Source organism: Malurus melanocephalus, unplaced genomic scaffold (genome assembly GCF_030028575.1).
Source record: "Malurus melanocephalus ecotype Western Australia unplaced genomic scaffold, MMel_1.1 scaffold_402, whole genome shotgun sequence".
Lineage (NCBI taxonomy): Eukaryota > Metazoa > Chordata > Aves > Passeriformes > Maluridae > Malurus > Malurus melanocephalus.
Genome location: NW_026623634.1, coordinates 55,973 through 77,055, shown reverse-complemented (window position 1 = coordinate 77,055; position 21,083 = coordinate 55,973). Strand labels below are relative to the sequence as shown.

The 21,083-nt window shown below is 42.8% G+C and overlaps 1 protein-coding gene across 1 annotated transcript; it reads left to right on the top strand.

The window, feature by feature from the left end:
- Positions 1-7,622: 7,622 nt before the first annotated feature.
- On the top strand, positions 7,623-21,044 carry ENTPD6 (ectonucleoside triphosphate diphosphohydrolase 6). Its single transcript, XM_057379339.1, has 14 exons — positions 7,623-7,674; positions 9,117-9,460; positions 10,769-10,845; positions 11,266-11,409; positions 11,787-11,862; positions 13,099-13,134; positions 14,286-14,374; positions 15,524-15,603; positions 16,507-16,571; positions 16,911-17,012; positions 17,496-17,636; positions 18,232-18,288; positions 19,281-19,393; positions 19,634-21,044. Exons 2-14 carry the CDS (start codon positions 9,202-9,204, stop codon positions 19,721-19,723), a joined length of 1,329 nt encoding a protein of 442 aa, XP_057235322.1. The 5' UTR covers positions 7,623-7,674; positions 9,117-9,201; the 3' UTR covers positions 19,724-21,044.
- The last annotated feature ends 39 nt before the right edge of the window (positions 21,045-21,083 follow it).

Genomic DNA, 21,083 nt, shown 5'->3' with positions numbered 1-21,083 from the left:
ATGGAAACGAATGTAATACAATATTGTAATACAATATAACCACAGTGGCCAGTTTTCAATCTATTTGACTGCTAAACCCTCAAATCAACACCAGCCTTTCTCAGCCCAGCAGCGTTTGGTTAACCATTGAGCTGCAAAGAAACACTAAATGTTACTGAATTTCCATCACATCTATAAAGGGGATAAATTAAGATTAAATTGATTTGGTCTGGTAAGATGTGCAAGCAAATTTGATCACGTGCAGAAATACATTATTGCTTTCAAAAAGCATGTYTGCATCTCCATGGAAAAGATGGTGAATGGAGACAGTCCTTTGGGTGGTAACCTAAAATAGCTGAAGAAAATGTTGAATAAAATACCTTGGTTGGAATACTTTCTCTCTCAGAAGCAAGATTAATTTGGGTAAAAAAGAAGGAACATATTTTTCACTGTGGATTCCCTAACATTATTTACAGCAGCCAAAAAAATATGCTGTTCTTAACTGTGCCAGCTATGAACTTGGCTGTTCACACATGGTGTCATGTATGAACATGGGGTAGCATGACACTATTCACCCTCAGAAAAGACATTATTAGAAACTAATAATATTAGAAACTAATAATATTAGAAACTAATATTAGAAACTAGGACATGAAGATATGAGGCAGAGATCTATTTCCTTTTCCTTTTCCTTTTCCTTTTCATTTTCATTTTCCGTCTTATGTGGCCCCTGGTGACTTGAATTTAAAAACGTAGATGCCACAGAGCATCTACCACATCAGCTTCTGAGATTTTCCCCAAAGAAAAGCAGTTGTCCATGCAGGATGCCCAAAATGCCCAGGTATGACAGGTATAGTCACACCTCACCTATACTGGGTTTCTGACTGGAACTGCAGTTTGGGGTTTTTTGGCTGCTAAAACCCCAAAGTGGGATTTCTCCAGAAATGAAGGAGAGAAGTTAGAGTTCACTTACGGGATTGGGGTCACAAGCACAGGGCATGTGTAYCAGGAATGGCAGTAGAAGCTGACAGCTGTCATGTGTTCTCTTTCACGAAAAAATAATTCTATGAAATGAGAAAAAAACTTAGCACAACTCATGCCACCATTACACCAGCATCGACCCAGAGAATTAGAAACGAACAGAAGCAACATCCCTCAGAAAGACTCTTTTCCTCCCAGGGACTCCACCCACTGCCCGTCCTCTCGGAGGAAGAGGCTCCAACTCCTCGCTGTCGGGGAGAAAGGCGTTCGTCCAAATTACCTTTTTTATTCATGGGCCTTCCTTAACAGCAATGATAAGAATAACAAACCCTGTGGGAGCAATGTAACTAATTCATGCGCGGATGTGCAAATGGGCAATTTGCAAACTAATTGCTCCTGCACAATGCGCTGTGCAGACAGGTTGTCCAAACACTGGCTCTGCGCACTATTTGTAGCCGCGGCTGCCTGGTAAGAGGCGGTTGAAATGCTTTCTGGGCAGACAATGGGCTTGCTCAAGTGTGCAACTATTTCGGAGGGAAGCTATCCCGCCCACCCTGGGTGGCGAAGGTTTGTTCCGCCTGCGTCCAGCTGCCGTGTTGTGCCAGGAAAATACAGGGGCCATGTGCGGGACAAAACAGTTTTTGCCTTATTGCCTCTGCCAGCTTGGGAGGACGCAGGGAGTATCAGCAGCATATGGGCCCCGGGGGATTTCAGCCATTTAACAAACATTATATGCTCCATAACAAAACAACAATATTTTGGTACTTAGATCAACCAGATAACYAAATTAGATTCCCTAGACGGTGAGGACTGGTATGCTAATTGGCTTGCCTTGTGGATTTTCTATGTGGCTCCCCAAGAAACAGATTGGCCCATTTTTCAGGCAACTGATTGTTAATTGGAGTAATGAATAGCAGGCTGGAGGGTCCGATCACTTCGCTTGGTAAATTCAAACCCCCGTTATTCATGAGGATAAGCGAGAGGTGACGTGGTTTTCATGGGTGCTGGGCAAACGGCTGGTCCCAGGTCAACTCCAGGACGTTTTTTCTTTACTCCAGGAACACAAGGGAAAAATTAGCACCTGGTTCCAGCCATCCCGCTGGGATGCCCCGCTCTTCAAACAGCCGAATTGCCCCACTGGCAGCAGAAGGCCAGCCAGTACAGTTATTGAGCAGATTTCTTCTGATCTCCTCCTCTGGCAGTGGTTCCTAATACAAATAACCTCTCCTGCTTCTGGGAAARTCCTCAGTTTTGCTGTGTTCTGCTWCCCTGGTAGCTGTGATATGTCCCAGCCCTTAAGCCCACACTGGCAGGGATRGAGGCTGTGTTTCCCATCCCGCTCTCTCCAAAGCCTGGCTTAGATTACAATCAAGGTGTGGAAACGATGAGTTCTCTCTGTTCTCACAAACTTGCTGTCAGCCAACCTCTCACATCTCCCTGGAGCTGGGCACTTCTGTCCAGAGCAGCTCTGTGGTGACATACAGGACATCTGCCTGCTCTGCTGGGCACCTTCCTTGTCACAGGACACCTTCACTGTCACAGGACACCTTTCCTGCAACTGTTTTCTGCACCAGGACTCAATGTACAGACGGCCTGACAAACATGGCCCAGCTATTCACCCAAGACAATACTACGAAAATTTCAGAAACAGGTCCTTCTAGGGCATTTCAACTACTGTTCTACTGCTGATGAAATTTTCAAGATTTTCAATTTGTTACCTGAACCAAAGACTAGCTTTTGCAAATCCACAGAAATRCATAGAATGAAACCCACAGAGCTGTGTCAGGCCTCTGTGGCTCCAGCTTCTCTCATTCTCTTGAAGGCAGTGTGAGCAGGCTGTGCTGCCTCAGAGAGCACTGTCACACTGAAATGGGCCTTGAAGTAGTTTTTGCTCTTTAATCTGTCCCAGACACATTTTTCTTCAATGGAGAAACATGTGCTAGTAACTCCTCAGGCCAGATTTAATTTTATAATTGGACACCCTGGGTTATATACAGACACGGTGGGTATTGGCAGCCAGTTGTATTTCCCTCTTTCCATTTCTACACATATCAAGAAAAATAGTATTATGAATATTAAGAAAATACAGACACTTCCAATTTTCTGTTTTTTCATGACTTAAAATTGCTTTACATGCTTTACATAATAGTCACTGAAAATATCATAAGAATCACACAGAAAATTAATCATGAAACTATAAACAGTGTGAAAACAAGTAATCCTGTGAAGATGCAAATCATTTCCGAAATCCCACAACGACTGCCTGTGCCTTACTGGCAGCAATGAAGACCAACCATGCCTTGGGCTGTGTTAGCACAAGGAGAGCCAGCAGGAGAGGAAAGAGTCCCTATCCCACCACTCAGCACTTGTTTGTTCATTTTGGAAACAAGGACGAGGGCTTTGACGATCTGCAGCTACCTAAAGAAGGGAAGGAGCCAGGCTTTTCCCAGAGATCTTCAGAGACAGCACAAGAAGTGATGGACACAAACTGAAACATGGCAAGTTCCTGCTGGTATCATGCAACATATTTTACCTTGTGGGTGGGTATTTTAGTCCTGTTTAGGCCCTCCTGGGCCCCAAGAATTTTCATCCTTGAAGATACTAAACACTCAGCTGGACAATGCTTTGAACAATCCAATCAAACTTCAAATTTGGCCATTTTGAGCACAGAAACCTCAAGAGGTCACTTCAAAGTTAAATTATTCTACATTTCAAGTATCATGCTCAAAAAGTTTCTTTAAATCAGAGCATTTTTACCAAAAGCTGTTGTCACCATATACAAACCCGTAATAGCTTTCAAAAGCTTTATAGAAGAGGTTGTGATCAATCWTCTGCAGAGGAAGCAGAATGATAAGGTGAGAAATTACTTTTTTCTCATTCAGAATTTTCACAACTGACTCCCAAATTATAAGATAATAAAAATCTTTATTAACAAAAGTTTRTTAAAGGCATAGACTGTCTATTCCAACAGACAAACCAGTGCCACTTGACAACCAGCCTACCAAATGAATAATATGTATATTTGAATGAACATTTGGCCCACAAACTCACTTGTRAAAGATATATTTTTGACTGCCTGGAAAGGCATTCCTAACATGAAACACACGGGACAATTTCTGAAATTGCAAACAGTTAAAAATAACAGCAATTTGTTTTCACTTTATTCATCCTCCCCACCTATTTTTTCTTCAAAACCAGYTTCTTGGAGCCAGTGCTATGTGACAGCCCACAGATGGGCGCATTTATAATGAATTTGGAGAAGTTAAAAACACAGTGATAGCAGACACGGAGAAAAAAAAAAGAAATCTGGGGAATTCTCCTTAATTAGATTACACTCAGCGCACCCTGTCTGCCTGAATGAGGACACAGCAGTGGAAACTGCCTGACAGCGTCGCTAATACAACTGAGGGGGTCTGTGGCAGCAGACATCTGTTTTAAAGCCCTGATCCAAATCTGCCCCTAGAGGCAAATCAGCCAGGCTTCCGATGCCGGTCTGAAACGTTAAAAGCAAAATTCATACTTGCTGGGAGCAGGTGCAGTTCCCCGAAACTCACCACATTTCAACGGCACCCTGGATTTCAAACAGCTCCAGCAGTSTCCAAGTGGGGCACCAGCACAAGGAGAAATAAATCTGTTCATTACAAAATGATCAGTTTTCAGCAAGATGTAGTAATGCTGTTTCCCAGCCTAGAAAAGTCTCCATAAAGTGAGCAAAGTGCAAAACACACTCAGTCCCTACTCACTGCCCTACAAACCAAGAGCTTGAAAATTTTSCTGTGTTGTGTTTTCTCCCTCWTGCTCAATTTTCTTGCAYACAGACCTGYGGGAAGAGATAACCCCTTGSTTAGAAGAGCAATAAAAAMMATTTTYCYTTTTTTTTTCCCCTCTGAAAGMAGAAACTATTCATGTTTTATTAYAATAGTCYGTGGTACATGWCARATATGGAGGRGCCAAAGAGGAAAATCTGGCAATGATCCTCCCGTACATCATTTCAGACAACAGGCACACACCTCGGTATAAATAAATAACCGCTAAGCCATCCTCATTCATGTTTATAATTAGTGCAATCTATTTAACAAACAGACACATAATATAGGTCAATTATGTAGGTCATGATAAATTTATGAAGAACTTCAGCCTGTAGGGCACCAAAAAGACCACGTTGAGGCAGCATTTCCAAAGTTACAGTTCATTGCTGCACACGGTTTGTGAGGAACAGCAGAGACCTCCTCGGTTTTTTTTGGTTTGTGGTGCTACTGCCAAAACGATCAAGGAAAACATCAGTGGCATCCCCTGGGAGACACCCTCGATGACACAGGCACAGAGCTGCCCCTCCAAAATATTGAACCAGTTACTACTTTCTGCCAAAATTGCCAGAAACACAAATGTCTCAAAGACGTTTAATTTCTATGACTTTGTCAAAAACTGATGGGTGTCCAGAAGGGAGATGGAAAAATGTATTTTTTGTGCTTCCTCTATAGGAAAGGAAATGGTAACTCAGCATTTGCCTGGTGTGTTTGATCATAGCTCTCTTGACCAGGGACAGATGCAGCTGCAGAGGAGTTGTCGAGATGCCAAGTCCTCCCTTTCCAGGAATTGTGGGAAGGAATGATGAAGCACCACAGTGGAGGGCATCAGAGAGCAGCAGGTACCATGTGGGGTTTCAGGTAAGTGACAGGGCTGCAGAACTTCCTATCCTGCTCAGGGATATGGGGAAGATGGGTGATAGATTGCCACAGCAAAGGCTACATGTGCATGGTTTGCAGCAAAAGTTAACATTCAGGGGTCAATGAACATCACATTTTTCTGCTACAGGTCAGGATAAGAATAAATTTGTTCTTTGAGATGAAGGGAGAAAAATGCATCTTGAACAGAAATTTGAGCTATAGGTTTAGTTGCTGCTCCTTTTCCTTAGTATTTCCAAATATAAGCAGCCCAAACTCTACTGCTGGGTTCACATCAGCTGGTTGAACACTCGTGTGCCTCTCTGAGGATGTAGGATATGGATCATTCAGTGGAATTTGGCWCAAACCTGGCCTGCACAATGTGCCAGTCACGTGCAGTTCATGGGCACACTGAGCCAAAAATATTGACTTTGTACTTACAGTACAACATATTCTTGTTACTATTCACAAKAGTCATGACCAAATTGGTGAAACAGCCTTTTAATTATACATATTCTCCTCTTTGTACCATTTGTTTTTGATTCCTGTTTATTAATTCTCATTCAGACATCCAACACAATTATTCTTATAATGCAGAAGTGACAGAGATTAATCCCCAAATGGTTCCCAAACTGGTTCCCAATAATCTGCATTCTCATATATATATAATACACCAAGCTACGAAACTAAATATATAAATAATATGTATAATATGTAGACACCATACTTGAAAATTTGTCACAACTCTCAGACTGTGTGGCCTAATTCCAAGAATGACCACAATACTGCATGTGACAAAGTCTCAGGAACAAATCCAAAATTATTTAAAACACCTACAGTCCATCACAGATCCCCAGCTGAGGCAAGAGGGTTTACAAGAACTGCCTGAGAACTGTTCCTATGCACATAAGTAATGCTTTTCACAGGAAAGGAAAAAAAACCCGACAACATAGCATTACATTCCCAATTCTTTGGAATCTCTAATCCTAAGTGCAACACTGTTTATGAGCATATATGCAAGATATTTCAGCTAAGAGAAATAAATACTGTACTATTTTGCCCYGTCCCTGGGGAAATTGTGTTCCTGACAAAATACTGCTCTCTGCTGGCCTTGAYCTGCTTTTCCACAAGGGCCTCACCTCCTGACATCTGTCTTCCCTAACGAAAAGGGAAAAAACCTTCTTCTTTTGCTGACTTGGTGATGAGTGGCAGGAGCATTTTTAAATTTAGGATTGCAAAACTTTTTTTTTTTTTTTTTAATTTTTTTTTCCTGAGAAAAACAATACTGGTATCACTGAAATCTTTTGTCTTGAAGAAAAAATGCAAGTAGTCCTTCACCCCGAATAACCCTCTGGAAATATTCCTATTTTTCTTGTAACTTGGAAGAAACAGGCTGTTCATGTAGAAGATTCTCTGTTGTGATGAGTTCAGATGAATCGGTGTTTCTAAACATGATCAAGTCCTCATCCAGGTTTCAGGAAACTTGTTCCTGGGTGGGAATTTTCACAGCAGCCCAAGATTCCARTGACAACCASAGAATTTGGGATGAYGCTCCTTAGTCTCSTACTGAGGATGTTTGGTCTTTCTGCCMAGMASMWYMMWAMWAMKSWGSWRKAWYAKMMKWCWWSAAKWAYWRSWRKKRWGKMKRMKRRKSSSRGGRAWWMMWWARRSMKWMRRRAAAWWWYYWAAARGGKWWWWWAAAWWMWWKKAARKKKWTKWWAAARRAAARGSMAAAAATCATCMCKCATCACTTCATCCTTAGAGCTTGTTAGCTCCAGGGTGTCCTTGACTGAAGTGATGCTAGCTGAATCARGGTAATTTTCACACATACTACATTTTCCAACACCGTTTCCTCTGACCTTGCTGATTTTGCGGCGTTTAGCCGGTTTTTTTTTTCCTTTTTTAAGCACATTTTCGCAGATGATCCCCCCGGCCGGATCCGCCCCTCCGTCCCTCCCCTCACGGGGGCGCGCGCCCGCCTCGCGCCTGCGCCCTGGGGGCGGGGCCGCGCGCGAGCCGGCGGCGCCATGGCGGGGCCTGAGGGGGCGGCGTGAGTGCGGCAGCGAGGGAGGGATGAGGGATGAGGGAAAGGGAAAAAGAGGGAGGAAGCGTGGGTGAACAGCGGGATAGCGGCCGGTGTGTGAGCGGAGGGCACCCCGCCGGCCGGGCCCGCGCTGCCGCGGGCTGTGCCCGACACCCCGAGGCTCCGGCGGGAAGCTTTTCCCATGCGGCAAATCTTGGCGTGCCCTGACAAAAGCAGAGAAAGGACGGTCGCGATTCTCTCCAGTAGCGCTTCCAGGCTGCTGTGCCTCCTCGTTCTCCCAGCCTCCGCTTTTCCTGCGGTGGGGATGTGTCTCCTGGAAGGATCAGCCGGTCCCTGCTGTGGCATTTRGCTCTGGTGTGGCTGCAGCTGAGGCCTCCTGGCACCGGCGGGATCGGAGTGATCGCCACCTGTGTGTCTCTGCCTGCTGATAGAACCCAAAAAGATTTTCATTTGCCATGCCATCTTCCTGATTTCTGTGTCTGTGATGTGATTTTCTGTCTGTAGACAGAAAAATCATCTGTGATGACAGTCTACAGTTCCCTTTCCCTTAAGCTGGTCTATTCTTTGTGTGTATTTGTGCCTGTGATTTTGTTTTCCTTCATTTTTGTGAAATTTTGTCTTATCTGTCTTTGCAAATATGCTGTAATCACCTTGATTTTAAATTCCAACCCTTCACACCTTCTTTATGCTCCCTGAGTTCGTATCAGCAGATTACATGTGTGTCAAAAACCTTGTTTAATTCAACTTCATCAATTGGTTTGCTTTCTCTTCTTTGCTCTATCAAAAAAAGAAAAAAAAATATGTAAGTTTTATCCCCATATATCATCACTGACTGCTTTTTAATCATCTGAATGATGCAATGTGAGGGCTTGTTGATTTTGTGGGTTGTGCTTTGCTGCAGTTTCTTTCCTGGTATTGGAGGTGGGGGAGGAGAGCACTCAATTCCCTGGATCTTCCATCTTGCCTTTTAAATGTTAATTGTAAATTGTCTTTGTCCAGCCTTCTGAGACCTCCTTCACCATCCAGGAACTAACAAAGATAACTGCCCAGAGAAGCTGTGGGATCTTCATCCTCTGAGTTTTTCAAAATATTCTTGGATATAGCCCTTAGCCACAGGAAGGGGCCCAACAGCTGCCCCTGCTGTGAGCAGGACTTTGGATGAGAAACCTCCTGAACTCCCCTTCCACCTCAGTTACTGCATTTAGCTTCTYTGAACTCCCATTCTGTGCCTTGTTAGGCCTTTGTAGCAATGGTAGGAAGGAAGGTTTGTGCTGCTCTGTGCCTTAAAGTGAGCTGTGGAACTCACTGGCCATACTAAAGGAGGCTCTATTCCTTCTGTTCGTTGGGAAAGTGGTGTCTATGTCATAATTTTCATACTTACCATACTTTTAAATCCTTTTATCAGGTTGGGAAAATAAAACAAATCTTTTCTCTTCTGTTGGATGTAGGAGTGATGCAGGAGCCACCTGTTCTGCGTGAAGGACCAGAAGAATAGACCACTTGATAAAGAGAAGAARTAAAACATCCCATCAAATGGAAGCCATGAAGATATCAAAGCGGTTCTTCGCTTTTGGGATTTTGACATGCATTGCTGTTTATGTTGCTTACATAAAATGGCACTTGGGCTCCAAAGCGTTTGTGGGAACCACGGAAGGAGTTGCTGAAAGCAGGGGAGATAAACTGACCCATCAGGCACTGACCACAGATCTCTCAGTCTTTTATGGAATTATGTTTGATGCAGGAAGCACGGGAACTCGMATCCATATATTTAAATTTGCACAGCAGCCAAGAGGTATGTCCTGCTCATTGCATGACAGATGAAGTCTTCCATAATATGGAGCAGATTATTGATGACCTTTTTCTAGGGATTCCTTGAAAAAACATGCCTCAGGTCATTCCAGAGAAGTATCAGTAGGTTTTTTGATTCAGGCACGTGTGTTTGGATGAAATTATGAAAATGTTCAAGAAGGAGAAAAATGCTGTAATGTTATAATATGAACTAAATAGCAGCTGAACTTTTAGAGTAGTGGCTTGAAGAAGGGCATTTTTTCATCACATTGGTGGAAAGAAAATTATAAATTCAAACTGCCTTATTTCCTCAAAATTTTTTGGTTGTTTCCAGTTCCTGGCAGTAAGCTGCCTCTCTCTACAGTGTCTGGTTTAGTGCATGCTTGGTTTCAGTGTTGGCTTTAAACTGCAAAACAAAACAAAAATTGGAAATTGTTTGATTAAAATTGCTGTGTATTGCATCTGGACAGAAACTACTGAGAAGTGAGAAAGAAGTGTGCAAAAAAGCTCCAGTTTTTCTCTGGAATAGATAGGTTCATTTGTTCATATGTTGCCTGCTCCTGTTTGTGAAACTCTTAAAGATCAAAGAACCTGTGTGGGTGCTGTTAGTGGGTGATCTAAAGGCTCTTTCAAGGATTAGCAGTGTGGTGTATGGTGTGATTGGCCTCTGGGGAGCACTTTAGGTTTGCATAATGGGCTGGTTGGTGTAAGGCTCAGCCACCCAAGGTGTTAAACARCAGTCCACAGATTTCCTTCTTTTAGTATATCCCCAAGTCTTTGCTTCCTYCTTGCCTGCTTTGTTTGAATCACAGTTTCAGAATATATTGCAGCAAACTTTATGGAACACAGTGCTTTCTGGAGTGTAGGTTCATATAAGATACTGCAGGGTTTCCAAAATACTCAAGTCTGTATCCCTCTGCTGCCGTTGAAAATAGTGGAAATGCTGTCATTAGGTTTTGCTGGAGTCAAGTTTAGCCAGAATAGAGCAGGCTGAAACGTGAGGACTTTTTTTACAGGTGCAGTTTGAAAAGCTGCTGTTAGACCTCAAAGAGAGTTGCACCCATCTGGTGACTGATGTGCACACGGGACACCAATATGACAACCAGCCATGACTTTAAAAGTGGTTTTCTTAGATTCTAATTCCACAGCCAGGGCTATATTTAAAGGTCAGGTGGCTCTTAATAGTTCATTAAACAGAGGCTTCAATTGACTTCTGTTAGCACATAATAACATAAATTTTAAAATGGTTTTCTCTTTGCGTGCACAAAATCATTTGTACCATTACTTACTTTGGTATAYTGCTTTTGAACAGAGACTCCCAGATTAACCCATGAGACGTTCAAAGCACTGAAACCGGGTCTGTCTGCATATGCTGATGATGTTGAAAAGGTAATTTAAGTGACTTCTTTCCTGTCTCACCCTTCTAGCTTGCAAGGATTTAGGGACACCCAGAGCCAGACTTACACCCAGCTCATAGTGTTTTACAAAAGCTTCTTCTCTTTGTTCAGTTCCCAAGAATTTATCATAGTGCCTTTTGAAGCCTTCTGTAGCCAAAACATTTAATGAGAGTTTTGTTTCACTGTTTGAAAAAGTGATTCTTTCTGGTTGGGACCTGTGGCTTGATAATTCCCATTRTATTCACTAGGCCTTATGCTGTAGGAGATTATAAGTTCTAAATATTTCTCCTGACCCCTTGTGATATTAATTTATCTCTGTTTCGCATTTACAATAGACTGTAGCTCTGATCAATTTTTTGCCCTTCCAAAAGAGTTTTTAAGATGCCTTTTATTGTTCCTTCTCTGCTCACAGAGTGGCCAGGGAATAAAAGAGCTCCTGGAGGTGGCGAAGAAGGAAGTTCCTATGGARCTGTGGAAGTTTACTCCTCTGGTCCTGAAAGCCACAGCTGGCCTACGGTTGCTGCCAGGAGAGAAGGCTCAGAAGTTGCTGGAAAAGGTATTATTTMTTGTCTTTCCATTTGCTTTCCAGAAAATGTGCTCCCTAGGACATTCCTGAAAGCTGGGGTGGTCATCTCCTGCCTTTCCCATGCATGTGTAATACCTTGAGGGTCACCAATGGCAGCAAAGTMAATTCCCTTCCCTACCCACACCCATCCCTTGTTAATGGCATTTSTGAGCAGTCCTCATGCTTGAAAACCCACACATCCATCCCTGTTTCTGCACCAAACTGCAGGGCCATAAAGGCTGCTGCTTGTTGGACTCTTGGGCTTCAGACAAAGTGGTGAGCAGTAGTAGTGTAAAACTGGGGTTTTAGAAAACTTTTTTACAGCTGAAAAAGTATTTCTCTGAATGTGGCTTTTATTTGAACTACAGGTGAAGGAGATTTTTCAGGCGTCCCCCTTCTTTGTGAGGGAGAACTGTGTGTCCATAATGAATGGAACTGATGAAGGTAAGGCTGCCTTGTGGGGGCTCTTCCTGCAGTCCTGGAGATCTCTGCTGCCCTGTGACAAGTCCTTGATTGCTCTAGTGGTAGCCCATAAGCAGCAGGTTTGACAGAAGCAGAGTTTTTATGTGGCCYCAGGCACAGTGCCTGCCAAAGAAATCTTCTGCTGTGTTTTCCAATTTGAAGTCCTGAGCTCTGTCCTGATCCTGCAAGTTCTGAGTGTTGAGCAGTTCCTGTAGGATCACTGTGCAGTCAGCATTTTGGAAAATTTTCTGAATATCTGCTTGTTAAGATGGTCTTCAGCAATTTGGTTTGTGTGCTCTGCTGTTGATAATGCTTATCAGAGCTTTCTGGAAGTATTTGATCATAATGTTAATTATAACTGATCTAATGAGTGGAATTGTAAGGTCAATCTGAAAAAAAGGTTTATAGAGAAGAAAATACATGCTGAAGTAAGCTGATATTCATCCAAAAATGTTGAGGACAGAATGTCTAAATTCTGAATAAGTGAGTGTTGAAATGTGTTTTAAATCTGCTCAGAAACGAAGCTTTAAAATAGCTGAAGCTGTTTATGAGTTTCTCTTCTTGCTACTTAATGGAAAAAAGAAATTATTTTGTTTTAAAATCAATAATGGCAGTGATAGCCTTGCTTTAGCCAAGGACTGAAGTGGGCCCTGCTCTTTAGCATGCCTTGAGTTTTAACCACATGAATAAATACTTGAATTTGTTAACATAAGGCCACTGATTGACCTAATTTATGGGGAAACAGTTTATAAAACAAGAAGAARGCAGAAACARCATMRCTCACAAAATTGCTTAGAGCAAAARTTAGAACACTGAAAGATGAAAATTCTTAGTATTCATAAAGAAAAGCTGAGTGCCTGGCAGCAAATATAAGCCTAACAGTAGATGGTTTCCTAGAAAATGAACAATGTGAGTTTCAGTAATCTTTTTGTCTTTTGGCTAAGGACTGAAGCCTTTGTGATTTCCTGCCTAAGCTTGTGACCTGTGAAATAATAGAGAGTTCTTCAGGCATATCATACATGGGGCTTCTCTCCCAAATATCACATAAGCTCTGAKCGAGAATGTAATTTTCTTTGTTCARATAGTCTAATCTTGGTTTTGTCAGCCATTGGCAGTTCTGGAAACCTTGTAATTTGGCTTGATTTATTTGTTACTTCTGTTAGATACAATGAAATGGTGTGATCTAATCATGTATCTTCTGAATCTTTCCCTTATTAGGTATTTCTGCCTGGATCACAATAAATTTTTTAACAGGTATGTGTACATGAGCATGTGTATAAAGGCATGACCAATGCTGTGAAATTCATGCTGTTTTCTGCCCCTGTGAGGGATTTGCCCATTCATTGGGGTGGAATGGAAGGAAGAAGACTGAGAATAAGGCAGCAGTTGTTTTTGGCCTGGCCTATTTAAGTCATTAGGATTTTGTCCATTTAATTGATGGAGTAAGGAGTTTAATCCTTTTTCCTAGATGTTTAATATAGCTTTTMTTTCAGTTCCCTGTAGGGTACCAGAGCATTTTATTCCTTTTTAGAGCCTGCTGTGACTMTGGCTAAATTTTTTGTGTGAGTATTCTAGATGTGCCTGGCAGCTGCAGGGAGTCAAAGAAAGTGCTATGCTACTTCCTTACAGATTTATAACACAGAAATGCCACGGGTGTTTACACTGCTGAGTGAGGAAAGAGTAGCTGAAGAGTAAAGAGAAAACCAAGCTGAAGGCCTCTGTGACAATACATAAAGCACTCTGCCATCCAAGTGCTCTGTTCAGCTCACAGTGTGTGGGGAGCAATGTGCTCTGGAGCTTTTTATGCTCCCAGGAAATATCAGAAGGGTCAGTGATCTTCAAACATCAGCTGTCAAAAGGTATACTGAGGTACTTGGCACAAACTGTCCTTGCCAGAAAGGTGCATTTGAAGGATCTAACTGAGAAGAACTAGATTTAAAAGAGAGACGAGRTCTTGGCTGGCAGCAGGAAGAATTCCAAGAGAGCTGAGTCTCTTAGGCCAGCTCTTTTCAGTCTGTCATCCCTTTGGCCATAGGAATCTGCAAAATATTGCTRAGGGATCAGGGAGAGGTGGCCAAGAAAAGCACATTCTTCTGTGTTACAAAGTGGTTACCAGAGCAGAGTTTGCAAAAGGTCTTTGCATCCAAAATGTTTAGGAACGCAATAACCAAAGCTGCTGTGACTAGGACAGGAACAGCCACCGGAGAAATAAGAGACTTTTGTCATTTTAAGATTTTCAGGTCTGATAAAGCCAGAATCAGTGCCCAGTAGATAATGATATAATTTGGTGCTGTGTGGAAGCTGAGAGGTGGAATTAGATTGTTCTCTTTCTTTACCAATGTACTTTTGGTTTTGTTCCTAGCCAGTTTTTCACAATGCCCACCATGTTCTGTTGCACATTTCAGGCAGGCTAAATGATCCACAGAAGAGAAGTGTAGGGATGCTGGATTTGGGTGGTGGATCAACACAGATCACCTTCCTTCCGCGCACCGAGGTAATGTGAGCACGCACACTGTTGGGAAATGCTGCTGCAGGAATCTGTGACTGCTCAGATTTCTTTCCCATGGAAACAGAGGAAGAGTTTGTCAGTGTGAAGCCACACTTGTGACTTGGTCATGTCTGCCTCTTTATAGTCGGTCACAGAGTCATTCACAATTCTTTGTCCATTCTCTTCATCCATCTCTGTGGGTCACTGGTGGTTGTGGCTCAGAAAGCAATGCTGTTAATGAATTCAAGTCCAGCTTTTGGCCCAAACTGGGGTTTAATAACACAGTAACATGCCTTCTCAATCCTTGTTTCTGATTTTCCTTAGTTCACTAAGTTGAAAATTAATGCCATTTTAGCTTCCTGATATGGCATTTTTATAGGTGTTCTCTGAAGCCCTCTGGCTGTGGTGTTGTAARGCTCTGGCCTGAGCAGAGATAGTGCTCATAGCAAAGCTGCACAAAAGCAGAGGGATGGGATGCTGCATCCAGTGTTCCRGCCTGGGATAATCAAGACTTTGCACTGTTTCAGCAGAATGATGAGGGATTGAAAGGGTCCAGGATGTGGAAATTCTGGACATGGAGAAAGAGTTACGATATAAGCAGCATGAACAGCATTGTGGCCTGAGCTTTGCTCCCCACAAACACTAACTGTGCTGGTGTACTTGGGGAACAGGCTACCCTTTCATTCCTTCAGACCACAGGCTGCTCCTCGCTCTGTTCCTTGGCAAGCACAGGGATGTGCTTTTCCTCTGTGCAAGTTCACAGATGAATTCACTCCAGTAGGAAGTTAATGCGTGCTTGGCTTTCCTATTAGTTTGCACACAGCTCCTGTAGTAGGGATCATGTGAAGAGGCAGTTGCTGTAGCTTTCGACAAAAGCAGTTAAGAGCTGGAATAAGGATCCCCTTTTAATGAAAGTAATTCTTTTATGCAGCATATTGGTGTGGATACAAATAGAAATGTGAACACTGTTAACTCCAGGTTTCGTGGTTGTCGTGTGTAGCAGCAGTCTAATTGAAATCCTTGCAAATTCATAATTTCTCTCTGAATTGTGCTAGAATTGTTTCACGTTTTTTCCTAAYGTTTTGGAAGTTGACCTTGTTGATGTTTGCTGCTGGCTGGCAGAAACCTCTCAGTGACATCTTTTTCTCCCTCCAGGCAACTCTGCAGACATCGCCATCTGGCCACACAACTTCATTTCAGATGTTTAACCACACCTACAAGCTATATTCCTACAGGTTAGTTGTGGGAAGGAGAGCACATTCTGTGAAGCCGGGGAGACCTAGGTGTTTTTCTGGAGTGGGGTCCTTGCAAATGAATACCATGAAGAAGCAGAGAAATTTGAGCCACGTGATTTTGGTGGATCAACACTGGCTGCCCACCAAGCCCCCCTATCACTCCCATTCCATTAACAGGACAGGGGGAAGGAAATATGACAAAAAGCTCATGGGTCAGGATAAGAACAGGGAGGTCACTTACCAGTTACTGTCAGGGGCAAAACAGACTTGACTCTAATTTATTTAGTATTTAATTGAATTTATTGACAATTAAAGAGTAGGATAGTGGGAAATAAGAACAAAATAAAAAATGCCTTCCAGCCACCTCTCCCTCCTTCCCAGGCTCAGCTTCACTCTCAATTCTTACACCTCCTCACCACTGAGCAGCACAGGAAGACGGAGAACAGGGATTGCAGTCAGTTCATAATGTTTTGTCTCTGTCATTCTTTCTTGCTCACTGTCTTCCCTGCTCCCAGTGTTTTGGGCAGAGGCCAGCAGCTTCTTCCCTCCTGTATTTGCTGTGTTTGGGCTCAGAAAGTCAATTCTGTATGCCAGTGGCTGGGCTGCCTTTGAGGAGGGTAGGAGTACCCAGTGTGTACGAGGAGTAGTGTTAGGGAAATGCCATTGCCAGTTCTCCAAGAGCCAGATTACAGCTGGCACCTATTGCCTGAGCTTTTCCAAAGAGAGCTTATCCTGGGTAAGGTAATGTCAGGTTGTCACACTGTTCCCCTCATGTGCATGAGCTGTGACTGGARCCATTTTGCCATGGCTGTGTAGAGSAGACTGKCATATCCCATGTAGGTTGTCAGTAGAGTATCAGAGGAAGGATGTGTGTTGCTCACAGAGGTTTTTATCCCTTTGCAGTTACCTGGGACTTGGGCTGATGTCAGCAAGGCTCGCCATTTTGGGAGGAGTTGAGGGAAAACCCTGTAAGTTTTGGGCAGTCCTCAGGCCTTGGCTCTGAGCTCAGGGTGTGTAGTCCTGTGGTGGGGGAGGAGCTGTGTGTCCCCACTGGGCTCAAGGTTCCTGAGTGGAATGTGGGCTCCTGTCACCATGGCTGGGTGCATTTGAGACACCTGCAGGAGGTGACACTGACAGATCCCAGGAGACCTGGATTCTTGCCAGCCTCAGTTTGGGGGTGAGCATGGCACAAGCCATGACGGGGCTGTGGAGGGGCTGTGGGACAGAATGGGGCAGAGCTGGGAATGGGGGATCTGAATTTAACTCCTTCTGTTTTTTCCTGATGTGACTTTGTTTTACTTCTGCAGTAGGAGAAGGGGAGGAATTGATCAGCCCTTGTTTACCACCTGGCTTCAAATCCGATTGGCAGCATGCCGAGATAGTGTACAAAATTAAAGGACAGAAGGCAGGTATAGTGATTTATCACTCTTCCTATCTAGGTCAGCTGCTCTTARCAGAGTAAATGATACACTCTCATTCTCTTTCAAAGCCACCAGGCTCTGTTTACTGTTCTGTCTGGYTCCTTTTGATGTGCTGTTAGAGAGATCCTGCAGCTCTTTCCTCTTGTGCCATGATGTGTCTGTCCAGTCAGTAAAGCTGCTAGAAGTGATGCAGATTGAGCATCAATTGAGCAATCCTTGAACAGGTCTTTCAGAATTCTTCTGCCTCAGATGATGTTGTCTATCTCTGATTTATCACATACTTAGTCTCAGCCTGAGGATGGTAGGTGTCTGCCTCTGGAAGGAGRTGCAGATTTCAATTCTCTGTGAAGAGCTTATGGAGTGCTATTTTGCAGAAAGGAGCCTGTTTCCTGGCAGATCCTAAATAGATTCTATGTATATTTAACTCTGCCTGTAATATGGTGTGTTGGGGTTTTTTTTGTCTTCTTTTAGGTGAGCCTCTGTATGAGTCTTGTTCTAACAAAGTGGCAAAGATGCTCTACAAAAAAGTGCACAGAGCTGAGGAAGTGAAGGACTTGGACTTCTACATTTTCTCCTACTACTATGACTGTGCAGCAGAAGCTGGTCTCATAGGTATGTCTGCTTCTGGGTTGGTTTCATTTTAAATGGCAAGTTCTGGAAGCAGTGGTAACACTTGCACACCTCATGATGCTTTGCTAAGCTRTGATTGAATTTAATCTGTTTTTACACTGCTGTGCAGCATTGATCTTGACTTGATAATTATTTCTATAGAGAAGATACTGGGGCTGTGAAATAGGACTTACAGCCTTTGGTAATAGTTTTTAAACAAACTGTTTGCATTTCAGAAATGGTTGTTGCCTAATTAACTCTACAATCCGAAATAGAAAACATTTCATAACGATAAACAAATTTCTTGGGCAGTAAAGCAGTAAATTATTTGGGTTGTGAGTTTGCTTCACTGGGCTTTTTAGATGGAATGAAGATTTTCAGGTATTTCCATATGCATTCAGAATGCATCACATCTCTTTAGCAGTGGTGTACAAAAGGTTGTCATATTCAGTGGTAGAAAGCAGATAATGAGATTTCACATTAGTTTGAACAGACATACCTCCCTCCTCAGCCACTTTATTTTTACAAGTAATTTCAGATTTCTACAATTGCCTTTATACAAAGACCATAAAAGACCATGGTTTTTGTTTTCTTTTAGATAAAGAAAAAGGAGGAAGCTTAACTGTCAGTGACTTTGAAATTGCAGCTAAATATGGTGAGTAAAATACAATCAAACAYACACTAATAATTGGGTGTAAATTCATTCCCAGATAGGAAATGTGTTACACATTAAGAAGCCTGATGCTTTTAAGTAAATACTGAGTACCTGTATATAGCATCTAACCAACATTTCTGCTTATTTCTGAAAATTTCAACTATTTTTATATTAACTTTTGCATTTGCAGCCCACATAAGACATTCTGTATAATAAACATATTTCAAAACTCTCTCAAGAATTACTGATAAACTTGACAATTGTTCTGAAATCATGCTTTCAAAATAATTGTGGCTTTATCATCCTGTTAGCATAATCTGGTCTAACCTGGTTCAGTTGTTTTTTCTGTCTCAAGATTTGTTCATTTGCTTGACTGTTAGTCAGAAAAGGGGGGGAAATTAGCTCATAGCTTTTCCTTCATCAGCTGGAGAGAGAGCTGCCTATGCAGATTTACTGATGTAAACATAATTTTCTTAAGGCCACAAAAAAAAGGCTTTGATCAAACTGTCATGGCTTTTTGGTAAACTTTATGTATGACAGAACAATTGCAGTTCTGATTTTTGGACTACTGTGTATGTAACTCATCCTGAGAAAGAAAGCGGGTTTTGAGTTTGTCTCATTTTTTTTTTTTTTTAATTTGGTTTTCTTAACATTTGTTGAGTGCTGGTGCTCAAGAAAGATAACACACCAGAGGTTGCTTATATATTTGAATATTTGAAGTAGATAGAAGAAAAGTTGGAGGCTCTTTCTCAGAGAGATACAAAAAAATACTGTCTTAGGGGAGAGAGAGATTGTCTTAATCTTCCTTAAAAAGCTAATGTTCTTATCCTAAYGTGTGTATGTCATTTCAGCCTCATTGTAAGAAGTTCCATCATTGCACAGCTCAACTGACCAGAGGTGTTTTATGGATTCATTTGATATTTTTCACAGCTGGACTGTTGTTAGGCCTGAGCCCACAGTGTGCACTCAGACRCTGTTTTCTTTCTTCTTAGTTTGTAAGACCATGGAAATCAGCCCTGGAAACAGCCCTTTYCTCTGCATGGACCTCACTTACATCACCTTCCTACTGCAGGAACTGGGCTTCCCRAAGAGCCAAGGCTTTAAGGTGAAGCTCCAAGTGGGTTTCTGGGGAGRGTGGGCAGGAGGGTGCTGAGGCAGRGAGCTTGGTTCTTGAGTTACCTTGTTGYTATAACACAGGGTCTACAATTGTGGTGCAGCAATGCTCTCCCCACGTTGCTGGTAACTATTTGTCATGACCTTTAGCACTATATCCACCTTGCATGCTTCAGATTCTCCCAGAGAATTGTGTTTTTACTTTCCTGGCTTTTTTTTTTTTTTTTTCCAGCTTGCCCGTAAAATTGACAATGTTGAAACGAGCTGGGCGTTGGGAGCCACTTTCCATTACATCGACTCACTCAACAGACTGCASTTCTAAAGCTCCTAGAAGGTGACTTTTGGGAATTTCCATTTTTTTGGAAGCCCAGCATGGGAGACCCTGTTGAAGGGTGTGCTTTTGGCTTCCAGAGTTTTTGGAAGGTCATCATGAACTACACTCCTTTTCCTCCCACCCCTGCCAAGTCYCCTCCATCGTTAGCTCTTTTTTACTGTGCAGAGTGTAAAGAAAAAGCTTTGATTTGACAGTTTGTGCAGTCAGCTTAACATAAAACTTKATCATTTTGGAAGGAAAACCAGGACTCTGCAGGACATCTATGATCTCTATGAGAAAAACACCTTTTTTTGGAWTATRCCTGAACTATGTGCTTGCARTGTGCTGAAGYYGCTGAACGGTCACTCCAGAAGGAACTCTTTACTGTCCTGATTTCAGGGTGTTTTTTTTTCCTGTTTGTCAGCAGTTTTCAGTGATGATTTTTATTTTACTGCTTCTGTGTTCGAAGGTGAACTTGTGTGTGTGCAAAAATGGTGCATTTACACTGATTCAGCTGCTGACAGGCTGCAGATTTGAAATRCAGTATGGAAGTCACAGCTCTGTTTTCCACTTGCTGAAGGAGAAGAGCTCAGTAGGACTCTAGAAACTGGATACAGATTTGGAGGCATGAGTTGGAGCCTGTGTGCCCTGTAGGGTTAAAGCCTAATGTTGATTCCCTGGCYGTTGGGAGGTGAATGGTGGAAGACACCATCAGATTTGCTAGATGAGCAAGGCYCAGGAGCTGGTACAAGGATCATGATAGATTTGACAGTTCTAGAGCTGGTCAGAGGAAGATGGATGAACAAGATGCAGCCACAAAAATAAACCCTGARCATGGCTCGTTGGACATTGCAGACTTTTGTGCCTTGGCAAGGTTGATGCAGGGCTGGGGATAAATGTCTCTGCATGGTATTTTGGGCATCTGTTCCTGCTAAATGAATGTATCGTGGTTGCAGTGAGCCAGGGCGGGGTAGCTGAGGTGCTCTGCTCCAACAGTGCCTGGTWCGCAGGCACGGAGCTATCACAGGGGCTGGAGGCAATATGCTGTGCTATTTGTAATCTAACTGTGGAATTGTGATGTATTTGATGAATGTATAGAGAAGACCCGAGTGGTCTTTTCGGGGTGCAAAGAGCGCAGGTTCTCCAAGAGCCAGCAGTGCCTGCCCTGACTCGTGGGCTCGGGGCAGCACTACATGACTTGGCGGTGTGCTGTGTGCATGGCTGCTGGCTCTGTGTACCGGCGACACGTGAACCGCGCTGTGCCGACAATAAACCCCCAATTTAAAATCGGAACGTGGTGGTGGGGTGGCTTTTAGCGCACAGCGGGTGTGATGAGAAATCCCTGCCCTGTCGCCATCCCTGACCCCTC